The following is a 19,468-nucleotide window of genomic DNA, read 5'->3' as shown; positions in this document are numbered from 1 at the left end:
GCTCGGGGGGGGCGGTGGCCCCCGCCGCCCCTCCCGTTCCACCTCCGGGGGCGTGCGGCGTCGTTACGTGAGCGGAAGGCGGAAGCGGCTGACGCGAGCGGGGACCCCGGCGGGAGGTGGCCCTGGGTGGGCGGAGAGGCCCCGGGGGCTGCGGGCCCTTCCCGGGGACAGCGGCACCGCCGCGGCGGGGAGGGGGGGAGGCCCACGGTCGAGGTTTTTGCCTCAGCTCGCTTGGCGCTCGGGGATCCCTGGGGTGCCTTGAGGGGCCGCCTGCCCCCGGCCGTACCGCCCTCGGGGGCCCCGCGCTCGCCGTGGCCTTGCTGGGCCGTGCTCGGTGGCGGGATGCGGGGAAAGGCCGCCTTCCCTCGCCTCCGCCCCTGCCAGCAGCTGCCCTTCGGCTGCCTGCGTCACACCCTTGCTGTTCTACCGACGCTTGCTCCCTGTGCTCCTTTCCAAACTTTTCTGCGTCACAAACTGCAGCAAATTATTTCAAGTTTCCGAAGGCTACGGCAGAATTGGGACTGAATTAGAGCAGATATTGGCCCTCGAGCTGGGGAGGTGGGATTGCAGCTGGTGGTTGAGAGTCTGTCCAGTCCTTGTGGGAAAACTCAGCTTCCGCCTGTGGGAGGGAGGCCCCGGCGTGAGCTGGGTCTTGCTGCTCTCTCCCCGCAGCGCTGGCGTGAGCTGGGTCTTGCTGCTCTCTCCCCACAGCGCTGAGCAGCCATGGAGAAGATGCAGCAGATCGTTGGACGGGCGAGAGCCGCCTTCAACTCGGGCCGGTGCCGCTCGCTGGAGTTCAGGATGCAGCAGCTGAAGGCCGTGGAGCGGATGGTGCGGGAGAAAGAGAAGGAGATCATGGCAGCCATCAAGGCGGATCTGCACAAGGTCTGGGTCGGGGGGTTTCTCCCTTCTGCTGTGCATGGACAGTGGTCAGCCTGGAAGGGAAAGTGGGGAGGCCAAGGGCTGCCTTTGCTGTGCCGGATGGCTTTTGCTGATGGTCGCCATGGTCCTGGTTCTCGCTGTGGCCTGCCAAGGTCTGCTGCCACCATTTCTAAGAAGGAGCTAGCCTGAGGCAGGACTGTGAAGGCAGGTCCCAGCTGTCAGGTTTTGGCTTCTGCTGCACACTGAGCCCCACGCATCCAGACTGATTGTCTTCTGTCAGGGATCCTTTGCGGCAGCACTACCGGTAACTGCCCTGGCAGGCACTTTGAGCCAGCAGAATTTACCTTGCTTGGCTGGGCTGCCGCAGCGGGTGCAGGAGGTGGGTGCCTTTGCCATCCCCTCCCCAAGCTCCCTGTCATTGCAGAGTGGGGTCAACGCGTACAGCCATGAGATCCTGACCGTGCTGAGGGAGCTGGCCCTGGCCATGGACGAGCTGCCATCCTGGGCTGCCCCTCAGCCTGTGCAGAAGAACCTGCTGACAATGCGGGACGAGGCCTACATCTGCTACGAGCCGCTGGGAGTGGTGCTGATCATCGGGGCCTGGAACTACCCCTTTGTCCTGGTCATGCAGCCTTTGATCGGGGCCATTGCAGCAGGTGGGGACCCGCTGCAGCCCCTGTCCTTCGTGGGGCCGTGGGCGGGTGCTGTGGGAGGTGGGAGAGGAGCACGAGGGCTCAGTGGCCGTGCTGGATTTGTCTTGTAGGCAATGCCGTGGTAGTGAAGCCGTCGGAGTTGAGCGAGAACGTGGCTCAGCTGGTGGCTGATCTCCTTCCCCAGTACCTTGACCAGGTGAGTGTGGTCCCATGCCTGACATGATTGTCTTGAGGAAATATCTGTCATGCTTTTGAAGGACTCCTGCAGATTAGAGTCAAATCAGTTGCTCACTCTCACCAAAGGAGTGTAAGCAGGAGATACAGGAAGGGTTGAATTACTCTTAAAGTACAGAGACATGTTGACACATTCTTCCTGTGTTTGTGTAAGCTAATGTGCCTACATAACATTGCTGCAACATGACAGCCTTTTTGACATTCATGACCACATAAAGAGGTGTGTATGTAGTTCCCGCTGCAATAATTGCTCTCTTGGACACTGTGCTGGGGTTGCCTCTAGGTAAGCACAAGTTTGCGCTGGGCGTTGGCTGTGCCTGGCTCTTCCCGAGAATTGGGTGCCATTTGCTCCGTGGCAGTACATCCCGGGTTTTCACGTCCTGCTGAACCACGCTCATAGCGGGAGGTGGTGTTTCTTCTCCACTTGTCTGGCAGTTCTGACATGCGTTGCCCTGTGTCACTGAGGCTGTTGCTCTGACAGCAGGGCCCTACTCTGCGGTTTCCTCCAGGGAGTTAGTGCTTTCTCTTGGCGAGGGGTGAGAGCTGAGGAAGGAGGCAGCCCTCGGGGGAGCCTGGCAGTCGTATGTGCCCTTGGTCTTAATGTGTGGGAGTAGGTCCACAGCCTGACTCAGCCCGGGCCTCAACCTCCATTTCTTCTAGTTCATGTGGCACAATACAGCAAGTGAAACATCGTTTCAGGGGAAGGAGCAGAGCTTGTCTCTGTTCTTGCTATCCTTTGTCCAGATCCTAACGTAGTTCACAAGTGAGTCTGCCCCATGCAGAGCTGCTCCCTTGATATATTTGCTTTAAATCTAGGTAACTGTAAGGCTCTCGTTTGCCCTGCAGGAGCTGTACCCCGTGGTCACTGGGGGAGTACCTGAGACAACAGAGCTGCTGAAGCAGAGATTTGATCACATCCTTTATACTGGCAACTCCGCAGTGGGCAAAATCGTGATGGCAGCGGCTGCCAAGCACCTGACGCCTGTCACCCTGGAGCTGGGCGGGAAGAGCCCCTGCTACATCGACAAGGACTGTGACCTGGCTGTCGCCTGCAGGTCAGGCTGTTGCAAACCCTCGGTGGGCCATTGTCCCCAGGCTGCGGGTGTCGCTCAGGTGTTGTCAGTCGGGCTGTCGGGGCTGGAAGGGACTGACCGTGGAGAAACCATCTCCCTTTCTCCCGTAGGCGGATAACGTGGGGGAAGTACATGAACTGTGGGCAAACCTGCATCGCCCCAGACTACGTCCTCTGCGACCCGTCCATCCAGAGCGAGGTGGTGGAGAACATCAAGGCGACTCTGCAGGTGAGTGTGGAGTTCCTCGTGCTGTGGGAGTTGTCCCTGTTACAGCCCAGGTCTGAGTTTTGTAGCTGCAGCCCTGGAGCTGTGGCTGTTGTAAAGGTTTGTCGAGCACTTTGGTTCTGCTGTGCCCTTTGGCAGGAATTCTATGGGGAAGACGTGAAGTCATCTCCAGATTATGAAAGGATCATCAACAAGCGTCACTTCAAGAGGATCCTGGGCCTGCTGGAAGGGCAGAAGATTGCTTATGGGGGAGAGACTGATGAGGCCTCCTGCTTCATAGGTGCTTCTGGCAGGTGTTGGGGAGGTGGAGGGCAGGACCTTCTGCTGGTAGTGGGTGTCTTTTGGGAGCTCTGTGTGTGTCTGTGGCTTGCTTGGTGTGCGTTGTCCTGTGATTGGCCACGTCCTCTCTCCTGCTCACACCATCTCCTGCTGTCCTGTTTGCCTCAGCACCAACTGTCCTCACTGATGTTTCTCCGGAGTCAAAGGTGATGGAGGAGGAAATCTTTGGACCGGTCCTCCCCATTCTGACTGTGAAGAGCGTGGACGAAGCCATTGAGTTCATCAACCATCGGGAGAAGCCCCTTGCCCTGTACGTCTTCTCGAACAACAAGAAGGTGGGTCTGGGCCGTGTTCCCTCACGGAGGCATCTCTGTGCAGTTCGATCCTGAACGTGGCCAGTCCCAGGCACATCTCCCCGCAGGGCCTGTGTCAGCTCCTCTTTGCTTGTGAATCGCAGCGTTTGCCTCACGGGGGACCACGAGTGTCCCCAGAATAGCTGGAGGCTCCCAGTCCCCTGCTGAAGTGCTTTGCATTTGCATGACTTTGTAAAATAGAAGGATGAATGGCTGAATTTTCTTTTTGGTGCCTTGTAGTCTTTCATGATTAATTTAGTTACTTTTAATATATTGCTAGGGAGGCAAGCTCCCAGATTGCCAGCTTTCGCATCCTTCCTCTGAACTTTCCCACGTTCTTTGAGTTAACGTTGCGTGGAGAGGGCTCGTCAGTTGTCAGGCAGAGGAAATGAACACAGTGGCCTGTTGGCTCATAGCTCCCCTCGCAGTCCTGCTTGGTTACGTGGTCTGGTCTCTTCTGGGCATTTGTAATGTTGTTTGGTTTTTTTTTTTTTTCTTTTGTCAGTTAATCAAAAGAGTCATCTCGGAAACCTCCAGTGGGGGTGTCACTGGAAATGATGTTATCATGCATTTTTTCCTCTCAACCTTACCCTTTGGTGGTGTCGGTAAGTTACTGGAGCTCCTTAAGTGTTGTGGCTTGATGCTCGGTGTGACCCAGGGAACAGCAGCAGTTGGTTTGTGTCCAAGGACCCCTGCGCCTGTTACAGCCGAAGGGTCTCTGTATGGCAGATTTCAATAATAAATTCTGGGAGTACGTTAGGAAAGGGGCCAAAAGAGAAAAACCTTTAGGTTTTTTTGGGGGAAGATTGAAGCATTTAGTGCGGACTGATGTGAAAGGTGCATTAAAAGCATTAGCTGCGATCGGAGCGATTGGCAGTAATTGCAGGAGGAAGGGTAGGACTTCAGCTTGGGGAGAACTGGAGCAGGTTACGGAACAGCTGACAGGAGCTTTGCAGAAGAGGGTTTGGGTGTTACAGTCCTCCCAAGCTGACTGTGAACCAGCAGTGTTCTGCCGCTGCAAAAGGCATGTGGTTCCCTGGAATTAGAAACCAGAGGTGTACCTGCAGGGCCCTGCAGGAAACCCTTCTCACACAGCACCGGTCGGATCTCAGAGCCTTGGCATGGTGCTTTGAGAGGGAGCTAAGCCCAGGGAAGAGCTGGAGACGGCTCAGGGACGCAGGGAACAGCGCACGCGGGGATACAACGAAGTACTGGAGAGTATGTAGTGAAAGCGGGGTGGGGAAGAAGAGGGATGGAGTGTGGATGGACATCTTAAAGACTGAGAAGTGCTGCAGAGAGGAAGGAACAGTTGTCCTCTCTGAAGGAATATAGAGGACATATATATAGCTTTTAAACTGCAGCAAGGCAGATGCAGGGTAGGTAACAGGCACTGCAGCTGGCAAGCAACTGGAATTTTCCTGTGCTGCTTCTTGCCCTGCTGGTGGCCTCGAGCGGCCAAAGATTTGACTGGCTGAGCCTGTGGCGTGACCTGCCTGGGTTGTCTCCCTCAGGTAACAGCGGGATGGGCGCCTACCATGGCAAGCACACCTTTGAGACCTTCTCCCACCGCCGCTCCTGCTTGATCAAGGACCTGAAGATGGAGGGTGCAAACAAACTCCGGTACCCACCTGGCAGCCAGAAGAAGGTGGATTGGGCTGAGTTCTTCCTCCTGAAGCGGTTTAACAAGGGCCAGATTGGACTGGTCATCTTGGCCCTGCTGGGGATTGTGGCAGCGGTGGTGATAAAGGTGAGCTTTGGCTCTTTGCCATCTACTGAGTGCATGTGCAATTCATCTGATCTTCTGCAAGTTTCCTCTTGGCAACTGCAGTCCTTTCTTAGAGCCTGTTTTTCCTGTCTTGAGACTTATGATATCTGTCCCACCTGAAATTATCAAGATCTGCTTCTCACTCTTGCAAGTGCTATCTAGAATAGAACTGTCCTCAGAGGAATCTCCCAGGCTGCTGTACTCTTTGTTGCTCTGCCTTGGTGGGTGACACCCATGAGAAGCTCCCTCCAGAGGCAGAGGTTGATATGTTTTGGACAGGTCCTCTTTAGAGTGATTTTGATTACCGGGCTTTCTTCAGCGGCGTTGTGAGCTGCTCCACAGCCTAGCCCAGCCGGCTGTTTTGTGCGGCAGGGCCCTGCGGAAGGGAGGCTGTGTCCTAAAGCCTAGGGCTACAACGAGCTCTTGTTCCTCGCTCAGTTGCAGCCCCCATCTGACCTTAGCTCAGTTATTTCCATTTCCTCCCCTGTTTCTGGCTGGGTAGTGCGGAAGGGTGGGATGTCCTCCCCTCTCTGCAGGAGGCAGAAGCCTGCTGGTGCTGGCTGGAGGACTCGAGATGCCTCCTAAGCTGGAGACGTCACTCCAAGTGTGATCGCTGGTGGTTCTCCGTGGCTGGCGGACCAGGCACTATGTGTGCCTGCGCTGGCTGCCCTTGCAAAACTCAGCTGTGCGTCCTGGGGGTTTAGTAGGCTTAAGGGAGCAGGCACCGAGGGGAGAGGAGATGGCAGGGTGGATTAGGACTCTGCCCTTCAGCCTGTTCTGTGTTGTTACTGCTGCAAGGAGATGTGCAGGAGCCCAACAAGCAGGGGGAAAAAACCTGCCGGCGTATCTGAGTCTAGGAGGAGGTGTAAGAGCCAGCGACTGGCTCAGGCTTTGAAGCACCAGCCAGGGAGGCAAGCCCTGTCTAGCTGAATGCCTTCTCAGCGAAGAGGAGGAAACTCACGGCGTCTTGAAATCATTTGGGTTTTCTCAGAATCACCAGTCTGTGCTGAAGAGAAAAGCTCTCTTGATTGCGCTGGCTGTTCAGAGGCTGGGCTGGCTCAGTGTGTGGTAAGGAGGAGCAGGTTTCAGAGCACTGCTGTGGCTGTCACAGTGAGGTAGGAGCCTTTTTCTTCTCCTGCGTGTAGACCTGATTTGAGATCAGGCAAAGCCTTGTTAGAGTAGTGAATGTGGGGCTTGCAGAAGGTTCCCCCTGGAGCCAGAGAGCAACGCTTTCCCTGGCAGCGCTCGGAGCTCGTACAGCGTCCAAGATAACCAGCAGTCAGTGCATGCCGAGGGGGCAGGAGGCAGGAGAGCTGGACCCTGGGGGAGTCACCCTGACGGCAGGGGCTTTGCTTCAGGCTGTTCTAGCAAGGGAGTTGGTTTTGTTTAGCAAATCCTTCACAGGACATTGGTGTTGTGTTTTGCTTTCACAGGTGGTTTACTACTGAAGAGAGGAGAAGGCGCCATGTGCAAGTCATGCTCTGAGTGCTCGCTTTGTGTCTGTTTCCTTAAGCTGCGAAGTAATTTTTTTCTTTTGTACTGGGTTATTTCAGTGAGCTGTCGAGCACACAGAGTATCCTTAGAGAGGCACTAACCAAGAGAAGGCTTGGACTCCTGTTTACTAAAAAGCCATGCTGAAACAGAGGGACCAGTGGGTACAAGCTTTCAAAAGGAGGATGCAGAGTGAGAAGTACCAGTCCCTACCTGCACCTCATGCCATGCAGAGCACTGCTTCCAGGGACGCGCACACTGTGCCTTGCACCAAACCGCTTAACCTTCCTTCCGTGACAAACAGGAGCTTAAGTTTCAGCTGTGATTGGGTTGACAGCGTTTTCCCTGCGGTTTTTGGGATGGTCTGTCTTCTGTTGTGCTCTGAACAACCACTCTCTTGGTGACAAGCCTGAGACAGGCTGTGCTGACTGATGTGTTTTGCCAATAGTGATGGTTATGAATAAATCTAGTGAGGTTCCCACTTTAATTGAGGTGAAATATTCATGGATCCCTACAAGCTAGAATCGTCCACAGCTGGTCAGGTGATGTGATGACACCCTTTTTGGGGCTCTGGGTTTCATTGTGTGCCTGTAACAATTATTTGGCAGTTAGAAAATTACAAAGATGATACCTGCACTGCCTATGTTTTGCTGATAAGAGTGTCTTATGCTCATACAAAAGAACTTCCAGGCCTGTTTAGAAAAGTGGGAATCACAAAGTACCCTGTTGTGGGTTAGCCCAGGTGGGTACCTGAGCCCTACACAGCCGCTCGCTCCCTCCCCCAGTAGGATGAGGAAGAAAATCAGAAGGGTAAAAGTGAGAAAGCTTGTAGGTTGAGATAAAGTTTAATAGGTAAAGTGAAAGCTGGGCGTGCAAGCAAGCAAATTAAGGAATTCATTCAGTACTTCCCCTCAGCAGGCAGATATTCAGCCATCCCCAGGAAAGCAGGGCTTCATCACACGTAACGGTGACTTGGGAGGACAGATGCCATAACTCCCAGTGTCCCCCCCTTCCTCTTCTTCTCCCTCCCAGCTTTTATTGCTGAGCACAGTGTCGTATGGTCTGGAATATCCCTTTGGTCAGTTGGTGTCAGCTCTCCCAGCCGTGTCCCCTCCCCACTTCTTGCCGACTCCAGCCCTACTCACTGGCAGGGCGGCAGGAAAGAGAGACCTTGACGTTGCAAGCACTGTTCAGCGACAGCTAAACCATGGGTGTGTTACCAACACTCTTTTGGTCACAAATCCGAAACACAGCACCATCCTACTATGAAGAAACTTAGCGACTATAATGAAAATTAACTCCGTCCCAGCCAAAACTAGTACAAACCCATTCCTGGTCAGATTCCTCCAAGGGAAAACGATTACTGAAAGAGTGTGTACTCCTTTGTGTTCAAGCTTCTGGGTCTGCTATAATCTTGCGCTGGGAGATAATAGGGGGCTTGTTATAGCTTGGGGAGAGGATGCTGGAGAAATGTAAGGTTGAAAGGACCTTAGAAATACTGACGTTTAAATAAGGAAAATTTAAAAATTATTATTAAATGCAATTAATATAGGGTGGAAAACTATATTTACTGTGCAGTAGGTGGGATTTCTTCACGTCTGGTGAAAATCCATGTGCTAAGCCTTTTAATTTTGCAAGTACTAAATAAACACTGAGAATTTAAATAATAAAGCGAGCGTGGTAAATCCCTGCAGTCTCCTGGGGAATCCTGCCCGTCTTCTGCTGCTCCCAGCTCTGGCCGTGGTTTGGCTGAATGTCGCACGTGTGCTGCGAGGTGCCTCTGCCCCCAGCGCGATGATCTCCCCGCTCGTGAGGAAGGATCCCCCGGAGCTCTGGCAGGGGAGCGCCCGCAGGCTGCCGAAGAAGTGCCAGAGGCAGGCAGGGCGTGGGGCGAGGCGGTGCTGGGAGCTGCGGAGGAGCTGGGCTGTTTCTTCTCCTGTCCTGTGCAAATCCGTCCCCTGATGGCCTCCCGCCGGCAGGCGTTGTCCGTTGGGGGTTTGTTCAGATCCGGACGATAGCGCGGGCTGCGTTTGCTGGCTGCCGACGGCTGCTGCGGCACCTGAAAGCGCTCCCCCCGCCTCGTGCACCCAACGTGGGCAAAGCCACGCGGTCTCTGGCAATCCCGCACGGGCGGCTGAGTCACTGCCCCGGCTGAACGTGGCGATCCAGGGCTTGCATATTCACAGCGTGAGGATATATCTGGGTAAAGGGCATCTCGTATCTAGCGAGAGCCCTCGGCCCGGGCCAGCTGTCCTCTTGTGGGAGGAGAGGTTGCTCCCGAGCCGTGTCAGGGGAAGGGCTCGCGCCTGCTTGCCCTCGCTGCGGGAGGAGAGAGAAGCTTCTCTGAAGGTAACTTTCTTTTTTTCTTCGTTTTTTAATGAGTCATCTGCTTTCTTGGTCAGGATCGGGGCTGCGGCATGCAGCTGTGGTGGCGGGCCGGGAAGGGCGGATTTTAACGATTGCAAGGGAACCTCGGTGTCTCCTTTGGTTAGGCAGGGACTGCAGGCAGATCTCTTGTCCTGACTAAAAAGTGACAGACTGCTCGCGGGCAGCAGGATGAAACCTCTGCAACCTTTCCTCGTGTTTCTGCGATGCCACGCAAGGGCCTTGCAGTTATGGGGAAGACTGGTGCAGGCTGGCTCCAGGCGCGCAGCACTGCTCCTAGCCGGCTGCCCACCGAGGCCACGGTCATCTCCACGTCTTGGCTCCTCAGGAGCATCCCTGTGAGCAGAGGATGGGGTGGCTGGTGGGTTTAAGAGTATCCCGAGCTAGGAGAAAGCACCCGCAGAACAGGATCTATCGGCCATCCCCAGAGATGCTGGGTTGCCAGGAGAGGTGCCCGCCGTCGGTAGACCCTGCGCAGGTAGGACGGGGCATTGCAGGGTGGGAGCCCTGAGCAGTCACCTCGGGAGCAGGAGGAGAACATCTCCCAGCCTTGCTCCGGGTGGGACATCTCTTGGTGGTGGCCCCATGTTGAGTGTTCCCAGGCCTGAGCAGCCCTTGGAGGCCCCGGCGTGAGCTGGGTCTTGCCGCTCTCTCCCCTAGCGCTGAGCAGCCATGGAGAGGACACAGCAGATCGTTGGACGGGCGAGAGCCGCCTTCAACTCGGGCCGGTGCTGCTCGCTGGCTGGCATAGAGGATGTGGCCGCATCTCTGGGTCAGCAGCGCGGTCGTCTTGGCTGCTCCCCTGGAGACCACGGGGTACAGCTCCTGCGGGGTGAGTGTGTGGGGTCACCCCAACCCGCTGTATCCCCGCAGCACAGCGCAATTCAGGAACTTTCAGCTGCGTTTTCCCATTAATATTATTTGTGGATTCTCCTGTAAAAAGGCTCTTTAGTGGTTGGAGCAGCGTTGGTGCCAGTGGGAGCGGAAAACCCTCTGACACATCTGTCCGCAGCTCCGGTTCTCCAGTGCCGTGGGATGAAGTTGCCTGTGGCCAAGCTGCTGGTTGAGTTTCCACGCTCACTGTCAGGCTCATGGCTTTATGGCTGAGAACCTGGCTGTGGGTGGAGGGCTGAGGTCTTGCGTGTTTCTGATGGCAAGTTGCTGAATGTCCTTCTTATGTCCCACTGCTTGAAATAATAGTCCCTGTTCCTCCCGACCCCGACCCCGCTGTAAATTTTGTGGGAGAAGCAGGACTGGCCCTGGGGAGGAGAGGGCTGGTGCCGTTAACATTTCGAGGGTGGGTGGACACAACCTGCCTGAGCACCAGTTCAAGGCAGTGAGCAGGTCCTCACTTATTTCTGGGTAGTTATTAAAGCTGCTCTTTGCTTCTCCGCCCTGGGGGAGCAGAGCAGCTGCTCCAGGTGTGAGAAGCACCGTGACCAAGCTTTCCCTGTGTCCTGGGGGCTGCCAAACAGAATTTAAGAAACGCAACTGTCACCGTGCATGGCGTGACCTGCCTGGGTTGTGTCCCTCAGGTAACAGCGGGATGGGTGCCTACCACGCCAAGCACACCTTTGAGACCTTCTCCCACCGCCGCTCCTGCTTGATCAAGGACCTGAAGGTGGAGGTTGTGACCAAACTCCGGCACCCACCTGGCAGCCAGAAGAAGGTGGATTGGGCTGAGTTCTTCCTCCTGAAGCAGTGTAATAAGGGCCGAGTGGGACTGCTCATCTTGGCCCTGCTGGGGATTGTGGCAGCGGCGGTGGCAAAGGTGACCTTTGGCTCTCTGCTGTCCGCGTGAGTGCGCGTTCCCAGCTCTGTCCCCTGAGCCCCACCTGGTCTCAGCCTCCATCACCCCGTTGCCTCGGGCTCTGCTCCCTCCCTGCGGGACTCAGCCTTGTTTCTGTGCCTTCCCAGGTGGTGGCCCCCGGGCCAGAGGGGTGACCAGCGGCCAGCAGCACAGCGGACCTGTAACCCGCCGCTCGCTCCCTGCAGTCCTAGTGCTGCACGGCTTTTTGCTGCAATTTCTTTTCTTCCAAGGCAGCCGAAGCACTGAAGAGGTAGAAGCAAATGAAACGCCCCTAAAGCAGAGAAGCTCCGAGCTGGAGGCTCCGGCTCCTGCTGGAACACAGGAATTGATTCAGACCTACAGCGTTGGTCGTGCCCCAGCAGGTGGGAGGAGGCAGCATCTGCCCTGCTTTGCAGGCAGGAGCCCACCTGAAAGCTCTTGGGGAATCGTTTGTCACAAGGGTATCAAAACAAAGCCAGTTGTTACTGAGCTTGTTATCTACGTAACGTCTTGTGTGATCCCCATAGAAAGCTGTCTCATACCAGCAATAAACATAACAAAATGTGGGTCTTACTGATGGGGACAGTCCAGGCTGGTTGTCCCCAGAGCAGAGGGAAAGGGCCTCTAAGAACCTGCAGCATCCCATCCTTGAAAGGACTCGCGACCGAAGGGGTGATGTCTCATTGCAGGGGAAACCACCTTTAGCCATCCAAGGTGTGCAAAGGCTACCTGAGGTGACGGCAAAGGCTTTTTGAGCTGTGGCCACGCTCTGCCCCAAGGACTCGAGGAGCGGCAGGGACCGTCGCACTGCTGGTGCGCTGCATTTGGGGCTGCTGGGGCAATGGCAGGGGCGTTGCTGTGACCGGAGTCCCAGGTCTGGGAAGTCCTTGGCCAGAGCGGCTGAGCAGCCAGCAGTCACATCTGTAATTGAATTTCAGGTTTTTATTGGTTTGCTGGTCGTCTTTTACCTCCAAACTTGTACCTGAAAGCTGACCTTGAGCCTTGCTGGATAAAACCTTTGTTTTACTGTGAAGGCCACCTGGGGCAGGGCAAGAGCCACGTGCCCCGGGCTCCCGCAGGGGCTGCAGCCCCCAGCGTCGGATGTTCCCGAGCCCTGCCCTCAGCCTCCACCCAAAGGAGCCAGCCCAAGTCCAGCTGGGTTTATTCTTTATTTGGCATTTGTCACGGAGCAGCGGTGTGAGCTGGGCTGTGCTCGGCTCCGGTCAGCGGCCGATAGCCGGCAGCGCAGGCTGGAGGGGGTTACCCGCGCGCTCGGTGTGCGTCGGGCAGCCCGGAGCAGCGGTTTGGGTGTTGGAGCAGCCGCAGGGCCCGTTCCCGAGCGATGTCTGAGCAGATGCTGCCGAATGCTGATGGGGGCCCTTTGGCTCCCACGGGACAGGCATGTGCTGGATTCTCTCGCTGGCCGGTCTGTGCTTCGTACGTCCCTCCGTCAGGAGGGGCTTTCGCCCCCAAAGCAAAGTCCCCAGAGTCCCTGGTGTGAGTCAGTGTTTGCTGGTCGCCAGCTTTATGGCAATGCCGAGCACAAGCACTGCAATGGCTGCGGCCACCGCCAGCCCGCGCCGGATGATCACCTCCTTGGTGGCCATGGTGGTGGCCGGAGGGGACGTGGCAGACGTGGCTTCCTGGGGCTCCAGCTGGTACCTCGGTCCCTCCATCCTGGTGATGCCCGTGAGCACGACGCCGTTCTGCGCATCCACTCCCGCTGCAAGAAGGGGGCAGCGTCGCTGAGGGCTTTTTGGGGGGATTGTGGGGTTTCTTGGGAGGGTTTTGTCCAAGGTCTGAAAGCACGTTATGAGCAGCCCAGAGCGTGGAGATCTCCAGCCCTCGACCGACCTTTGGTGGGACCTGGTGTCTGCAAGGTGAGAACTGCCCAGGGTGCCCCATCCCTCCAGGTCGTCCCCCCGCCCGCCTCATCACCCTGCTGAGCCCACCTTTGTAATTACTGTTTTCCCAGTAACCGAGGGCATCACCAGCACTGCGCTGCACCCCCATTTCGTGGGCTTGTTCCTGGCTTATGTGAATCCTTGGGGACCTTTCCTGCACCCAAACCCACCACCGCACGCAGTGCCCGGCTCCCGGCCGTACCTACGCACCCCCGCACCCCCATGGCGGGGGGGTAAGCGTGGGGCAGGGGGGCTGGCCCCGTGCCAGAGGGCAGCGCCTTGCAGGAGGCGTCGGGGCCCGGGTTCAGCTCCTCCGGCGGCAGCTGGGTCGCTCCTGCGCGGCGCTGAGCCTGGGGGAGGGAACGCGCTGGGTTTAGCTGGCGGCACGTGGTGTGGGAAGTCCCCGCTGAGCAAAGCCAAGATGTGGCCTCTCGCGGGGTTCGCCCGGCTGGAAATGGCACTGAAAGGTGCCCGAAATGAGAGGTGCTGGCTGGTGGAATCCCTGGAGCTGCTGGGGCACGAGGGGATGCTCAGGGCTGCAGGGTTGAGGTAGCCTCGGTCACCCCATCTGCTTTGTGCCTCGTTTCCCCAACCAAGGGTGGCACAAGGTGCAGAGGGAAACCTTGAGGCCATTGAGCGCACGTGTGGGAGGGAGCTGGATACAGGGATGCGACCGTGGTCATGGGAGCACTGGGTTTTGCTGGGGGCACTGGAGGACAGCCCTGGGCAGCGCTGGCCCGTGGGATCGAGCCTGTGATGCTGTCCCATCCTGCTGCGGTCCCAGCCGAGGCACTGAGGACCTTCCCGCGGGCAGGGCGCGATGCTGTGGGCGCGCGGGTTACCTCCTCGGCCGCCTTCCTCCAGTCCATGCGGGAGATGTAGGCGATGAAGCAGGTGCAGAGGATGAAGACGCAGACGAGCATGCTGAGCCACAGGCCTGCGGAGGGCACGCCGGCATCAGCCGGGCGCCGCAGCCGGAGCAAACCCAACTGGGAGGGCATCTCAGGACAGCGAGTCAAGAAAGGGGATGTCACCGAGGTCAGCAGGGACACGGGGATGGGGTGGCCATGGGTGTCTGCTGCGGGGCTGCCCGGCAGACCTGGCAGTGGTTGCTTTTTCCCAGCACAATTAAAAGCTCTCAGCAGTTGCAGGGGCCATCCCAGTCCGCCCCAGGGTGTCCAGTCCCCAGCCAGGTAGGAGGGCAGAGCCAGGTGGGAGGGTCATGGCGAGCCATCGGTGGAGCTGGGGGGAGCCGCATCTACCCGCGGGGGATTTGGGGGCATGCAGAGCTGCGTGCCCGGGGGTCGGTACCTATGATGCCGATCCTGACGACGAAGAGCAGCACGGCTCCCAGGGGCAGGCCCACACCGTAGTAGCTCACGGCGTTGAGGATGGCACCGAATTTCTGCTTGCCTATGCCTCTGAGCACCCCGCTGCAGGCGCCCTGCCGGGGAGAGGGAGAGGGGCTGGGGCCAGCGCCGGGAGCGCCGCCTTGGCCGAATGCGGGGCTCTGCCGCTGGGGAACCAGCCTGGTGATGAAACCGCTCCCCTGCCCGGTTATTTCTGTCTCCCTGCCTGGTCCTGTGGGTCGGCATCTCCTTATGCACGTGGTGTTTTCTAAGGGGTGGCCCGGGAGCTCTGCAGGGTCCCCCGCAGCCTGAGGGACCCCCGACCGACCCACCTGCGAAGCTGGCGCCCAGCACCGAGGTCCCCTACCGAAAGTAGCGGCATCCCCAGGGACTTACACACATGGCTTCAAACAAGTGGAAGACAACGTAGACAGGCATGACCCAGGCCACCAAGTCAACGATCTCCCTGGGGACAGAGAAGAGCCAACGATCGCTTTTGGGAACCAACCTCTGCACACCGGGGCCGGGAGCCGGGGGCACTCACTGGTCGCTGGTGAAGATGTATCCCAGCACGTCCTTCGTGGCGGCTAAAATGGCCCCCATGGCTATGCAAAACCCCGCTGAAAAACAGAGCAAAGCGCTGAGCTTGGCCCGGCCGTGACGGGGAGCTCGGGAGCAGCCGGAGGGAGAGAGCAGGGGACACCGGTGTGTGCCGCGGGCAGAGAACTGCAAACGCTCCCTGCTCCTGCTGTGCCTGGAAGGAGCCCCGGCAAAGGCTTCCCGGCGGGCGGGCGGCCTGACCTGTGCAGAACAGGCTGGTGGAGGAGGATCTCTTGGCCGTCTCGATGTCGCCGGCGCCCAGCGCGTTCCCCACCTGCACGCTGGCAGCCGTGCCGAGCCCCAGGGGGATCTGCAACCACAGGGCTGAGGCTCGCGTGCGCGTCCGGGTAATGGGGCCATCGCAGCGACAGCGGAATAACCACCCGGCAGAGAGGGGGACGGAGTTCAGGATTTAATTTAAAACATCTCCAGAGGAGGGATAGGCAGGAGGAGGGAGAGGCTTAAGCACAGAGGGGGAAGACCGAGATTTGCCGGAGCTGATCTTTGCTGGGTGTCCGTACTGGACCGTCCCTCGGGAGCCCTGGTCAGAAATAACCCCCAGCCCTTACCATGAAAGCGACAACGGACACCTCGTAGATGATGGACTGGGCGGAGAGCTCTATGACGCTCAGCAGGCCTGGGGGAGAGAGGAGGGTCAGCGCTGGGAGAGCCGCTCTCAGCCCCCACGACTGCCATGGACGCTGCTCTGCGTCACAACTCCCCCTCTCCGCTGACCTATCAAGAAGCTTCCGATTTCGTAGGTCCACCACTCGATGCACATCATGAGCATGCTGGGGACAGCCAGGGAGGTGAAGCTGTCCCACTCCAGCAGGCACTCGCTGGACCAGCCTGCAGAGAGGAGAAACGTCACCTGATGGATGACCAGACTGGCCACGCGTTACATCCTCGAGAGCACCCGAGGCAGCTGGAGGTGCCGTTCCTGTTTGCAGAGCCACCAGGGCAATGCTCCTCAGCTCCATAGGACCTCCAGCAGCAAAGCGTGCATGTACAAGCTCTGCTGATGCCATCCTGTGGGCCACAGAGGGGTGCAACCCTCAGCTCATCCCTCCCGGAGCAGAGCGTCTAAGGACAACCTCATGCCTACGTCTGTGCTCATCCAGCTTCGGGGCTGAAGCCTACACAGCCTCAGCAGAAAGTTTCATTTCTCCAGAATTAATGTTTACTGCCCGGCACGGTGCTCTGCCAGCGCTCGCGCATGACGTGCTGCCACCGAAGCAGCACCACGTTCTGGGGCGAACCGGGCTGAGGTTAATGTTTAACCTCAGGACTAACAGAATTCACTTGCTGGAATGGTGGAAGATTCATGAACACTTATGTAAAGCGGGACCCGGAGGGAGATGCCCTTACCTCCCCAGGTCTTCACGTGGAGTTTCTTGCCTATAATATACAGGAACAAGAAAATGGTTTGTGAATACTGAGCAACGGTGTTGGCCCAGGCAGAGCCCCTGGAAAGGAAATGAGAAAGGTCGTCAGCATCCTGCTCACGCCTCCCCGGCTCGGGGTGCCAGAGCGTAACATCCCGCCGTGCCCCCGCGAGTGCCGGACGTTCGGCCGCGCCTGGTGGTGCTGACGTCCCTGAAAAGTCCCTTGCCGGTGCCAGGTGCGGCGTTTTCCCCCCCACGGGACGCGGGCGCTACTCACACGATGCCCAAATGGAGCACGTAGAGAAAGATGCAGTTTGCGATCACATTGACGACGTTGCCGACGATCCCGCTCAGCACCAGCGGCCACATGATCATCTGCAAAGAGGAGGAGATGGGGGCTACGGCACCTTCACGAAAACTTCGGGAGAGAGGTGTGAAGGTCCCCACCAGCCCCGCGCTCAGCAGCTTTCCCAACCAAAAAATAAACTTCTGCTGATGTCGCCTGCTTGGAAAATGAGTGTGTTGGAGGTAAATCCCTGACGTGGGGAAGTGTGGAGGGAGGTCCGGCAGGCAGATGGATACAGCTGGCTGTGGGATGGGGTGATCTCCAAGGTCAGAGCTGCGCCGGGCACCCGGGCGGTGGTGGGGATAAACGCTGCCTCGCCATCGGGAGCAGCGAGCACAAAAACCCCGGGTGCGTGGTCGAGGGGAGCCCCGAGGGGCTGGCCCTCCGTGGGCGCCGGGGCTGCAGGACCCACCTGGTTCTGCAGATATCTCGTCTCCAGGTTATACAGAAAAACCGCCTGAAAAGGAAATCGGTGGATGAGATGAGGTGAAAAATAGGAGCAGGACGGCCGGTCCCCGTGCGTGGCCAGCATCCAGGGTGCCCACGGGGACTCACCGGGAGAGCAGGGACAAACGCCATCACGTAGCGCTGGGTTAACCTGGGGGGACAGGGGAGGTACGGTCAGCAAGGGGCCATGGCCACCGTCCCCCTAGCCCCTCCGTGCCAGGGAGGGACGAGGCAGTGGCGTCTGGGCCACGGGACCACCCGACCTGGAGACCTCGGGGTCCTGGCGGATGAGGAGCAGGAACTGCTCGATGTTGATGAGGATGGCGCAGCAGGGGAAGCAACAGAGGAGGAGGATGAGGGTGGCACGCTGCAGGATCACCCCCACGCGCAGCAGGTTCTTGCTGCCATAGGTCTGCAGGGCGAGAGGACGGTGAGCTCTGCTGTGCTGGCAGCACACTGGTGCTGGGGGGACGGGGACCCCACGGAGCATGGAGCAGCCCTGGCCACCCCAGAGACCACTCAGGAAGGATTTGGTGTTTCAAGGGGACCACGAAGCTCCCTGGTACAGGGGACAAGCTTCGCGGGTCGCAGGTGCAGCCGGGGTGCAATGCAGCGCCTGGGCAGCATCAGCCGGTGCCGGAAAACCCCGTGTCTCCAGGATAAGTGCCAGCATCTCTTACCCACCTGTGATATCAAGGTGTCACATGCCGAAGACAAACCATAACCTACAGAGATGGCAGTAACGTTTATAACCTGGAAACAGGAGATTTAAAAAAAAAAAAAAGCATATGAGCATTTAAGACTTTTAGGTAGGGAGAGGGGCTAAAAGGAAAAGTAGGAGTCTGAAATCTCCTCTGTCCTTGTCCGCCTCCGTTCCCGTATCCCATCCCAGCGTCAGCGGGTGGGAGCTGGTGCCTGGCACCAGGCAGCCCCCGGGAATGCTTACAGCGATGGCCAGCGTGACGGAGGCCAGCTCGACCTTGCCCAGGTGGCCACAGAATATGGAGCTGACGAGGTGTATCAGGAAGATCAGCAGCTGGATCAGGATCTAAGTGTGAGGAAGAGGAGAGGCGAAGGTCAGAGACGGAGGTGAGCAGAGGCGGCCGTGCTGGGGGGAGACCTCCGGGGCACGGGGTGGGAGGGGAAGGCAGCTGTACGCATCCAGCTGAGTGCATGTAACCAGTCAAGCAACCCAGTCCCCCAACACGTCCAGTGAAGCTGATCTGAGGTTTCGAGCCCCTTGCCAGGTATTTAGCAGCACTCGGGGTCCGTCTTCTCCGGGAGCTGTTGGCGGTCTCGTGTCGGCTGGGCTGCGCTGACCGAGGGACCTGCTCGGGCGCCCGCAGCATTGGGCTGCGGTTGCAGCCACGCCAACGCGCCAGCGTTCTCCTCCCAGGGTCCTTACCAGCGGCCCCGCCAGCACCAGCAGCTTCTTTGCATCCTCCCAGAAGTTGTCCGGGATCAGGCGCTGAAGCCAGCGGCGTTTCTTCCCGCAGCTGCCGGCTGTGAGATCGTGCTGGCCAGCGGCCATCGCCTCGCTGAAGCCGTTCTCCTCGGGGAGGTTCGCCTGCTTCATGCTGCCGCTCTGCCAGGGGAGTGAAAGAACCCTCTTCCTCCGCACTCTGTTAAAACCACCCTGCCAGGGTGAGCAATGTGTAACCACGGTGGGGTGAACTTCAGCCGGGGCCGGGCGAGCCGACCACATGCTCCCTGGTGCCGGCAGCCGGGTTGGCGATGGGAAGTGCAGGCAGCGGGGCAGGGCAGGGCACGGAGCTGGGGAGCCCCGTGAGGGTGCTGTGCACCGCTGTGGGCAGCGCGGAGGAGCCCGGACGTGCGGTGCAAGGCGCTTGCTGCCTGCCCCGAGCCCGTGTCTTCCCAAATCGCCCCCGCGAGCCCTCCTACCTCTCTCCTACTTTGCTGTGGCTCTGCTGGCCAGTGGGCTGGAGGGTTGTCCTCCTCTTCCAGCGGCGATGGAGGATTCATGGGGCCATGTGCGCTCTCCCGTGAGCTGCTGCCGGCAGTGGCGGGGCCGCTGCCCGTCTCGGCCCCTCTCATCGCAGCGCGGCGGCGGCCAGGCCAAGCCGGCCCCATTGGCTCCAGCTGTCGGCTCGCACAGCACGGCAGCGTCGGGTTTCACGGCACTGCTCCGCCAGGCCAAATATAGCATCCTGCCTTGGCCCACCGCAGGGCAGGGCAGGGCGGGCAGAGGGGAGCTGCCGCCGCGGTGCAGACCCTCTCCTGCACAGAGCGGGAGGTGGGCTCCGGTGGGATGGGGTAGCCAGGGCAAGGCAGGCTTCCTCCTCTCCCC

At 58.6% G+C, this 19,468-nt stretch overlaps 2 protein-coding genes across 12 annotated transcripts; one reads left to right on the top strand and one right to left on the bottom strand.

Annotated features, from left to right (window-relative positions):
- Positions 1-11,156, top strand: ALDH3A2 (aldehyde dehydrogenase 3 family member A2). 11 transcript variants are annotated; one of them, XM_075168528.1, is made up of 11 exons: positions 1-126; positions 712-885; positions 1,307-1,538; positions 1,646-1,731; positions 2,616-2,824; positions 2,953-3,070; positions 3,206-3,347; positions 3,515-3,681; positions 4,205-4,304; positions 5,211-5,446; positions 7,018-8,626. In XM_075168528.1, exons 2-11 carry the CDS (start codon positions 724-726, stop codon positions 7,018-7,020), a joined length of 1,455 nt encoding a protein of 484 aa, XP_075024629.1. In that variant the 5' UTR covers positions 1-126; positions 712-723; the 3' UTR covers positions 7,021-8,626. The 11 variants fall into 11 exon arrangements, with proteins under 11 accessions (XP_075024629.1, XP_075024624.1, XP_075024619.1 ...); XM_075168523.1 differs by having other exon boundaries at positions 6,898-8,626; XM_075168518.1 differs by lacking the exon at positions 7,018-8,626 and adding an exon at positions 6,456-6,879.
- Positions 11,157-12,241: 1,085 nt separating this feature from the next.
- On the bottom strand, positions 12,242-19,215 carry LOC142090512 (multidrug and toxin extrusion protein 1-like). Its single transcript, XM_075168517.1, has 18 exons — positions 19,063-19,215; positions 18,566-18,745; positions 18,107-18,208; positions 17,845-17,913; positions 17,424-17,572; positions 17,269-17,311; positions 17,126-17,170; positions 16,645-16,742; positions 16,351-16,448; positions 15,718-15,831; positions 15,552-15,619; positions 15,184-15,292; positions 14,927-15,002; positions 14,779-14,848; positions 14,345-14,477; positions 13,876-13,970; positions 13,236-13,383; positions 12,242-12,852 (listed from the first exon to the last, which is right to left on the bottom strand). Exons 1-18 carry the CDS (start codon positions 19,213-19,215, stop codon positions 12,632-12,634), a joined length of 1,971 nt encoding a protein of 656 aa, XP_075024618.1. The 3' UTR covers positions 12,242-12,631.
- Between the last annotated feature and the right edge of the window lie 253 nt (positions 19,216-19,468).

This window comes from Calonectris borealis, chromosome 19 (assembly GCF_964195595.1).
Source record: "Calonectris borealis chromosome 19, bCalBor7.hap1.2, whole genome shotgun sequence".
NCBI classification, from domain to species: Eukaryota; Metazoa; Chordata; class Aves; order Procellariiformes; family Procellariidae; genus Calonectris; species Calonectris borealis.
This window is presented reverse-complemented; position numbering and strand designations above follow the sequence as displayed.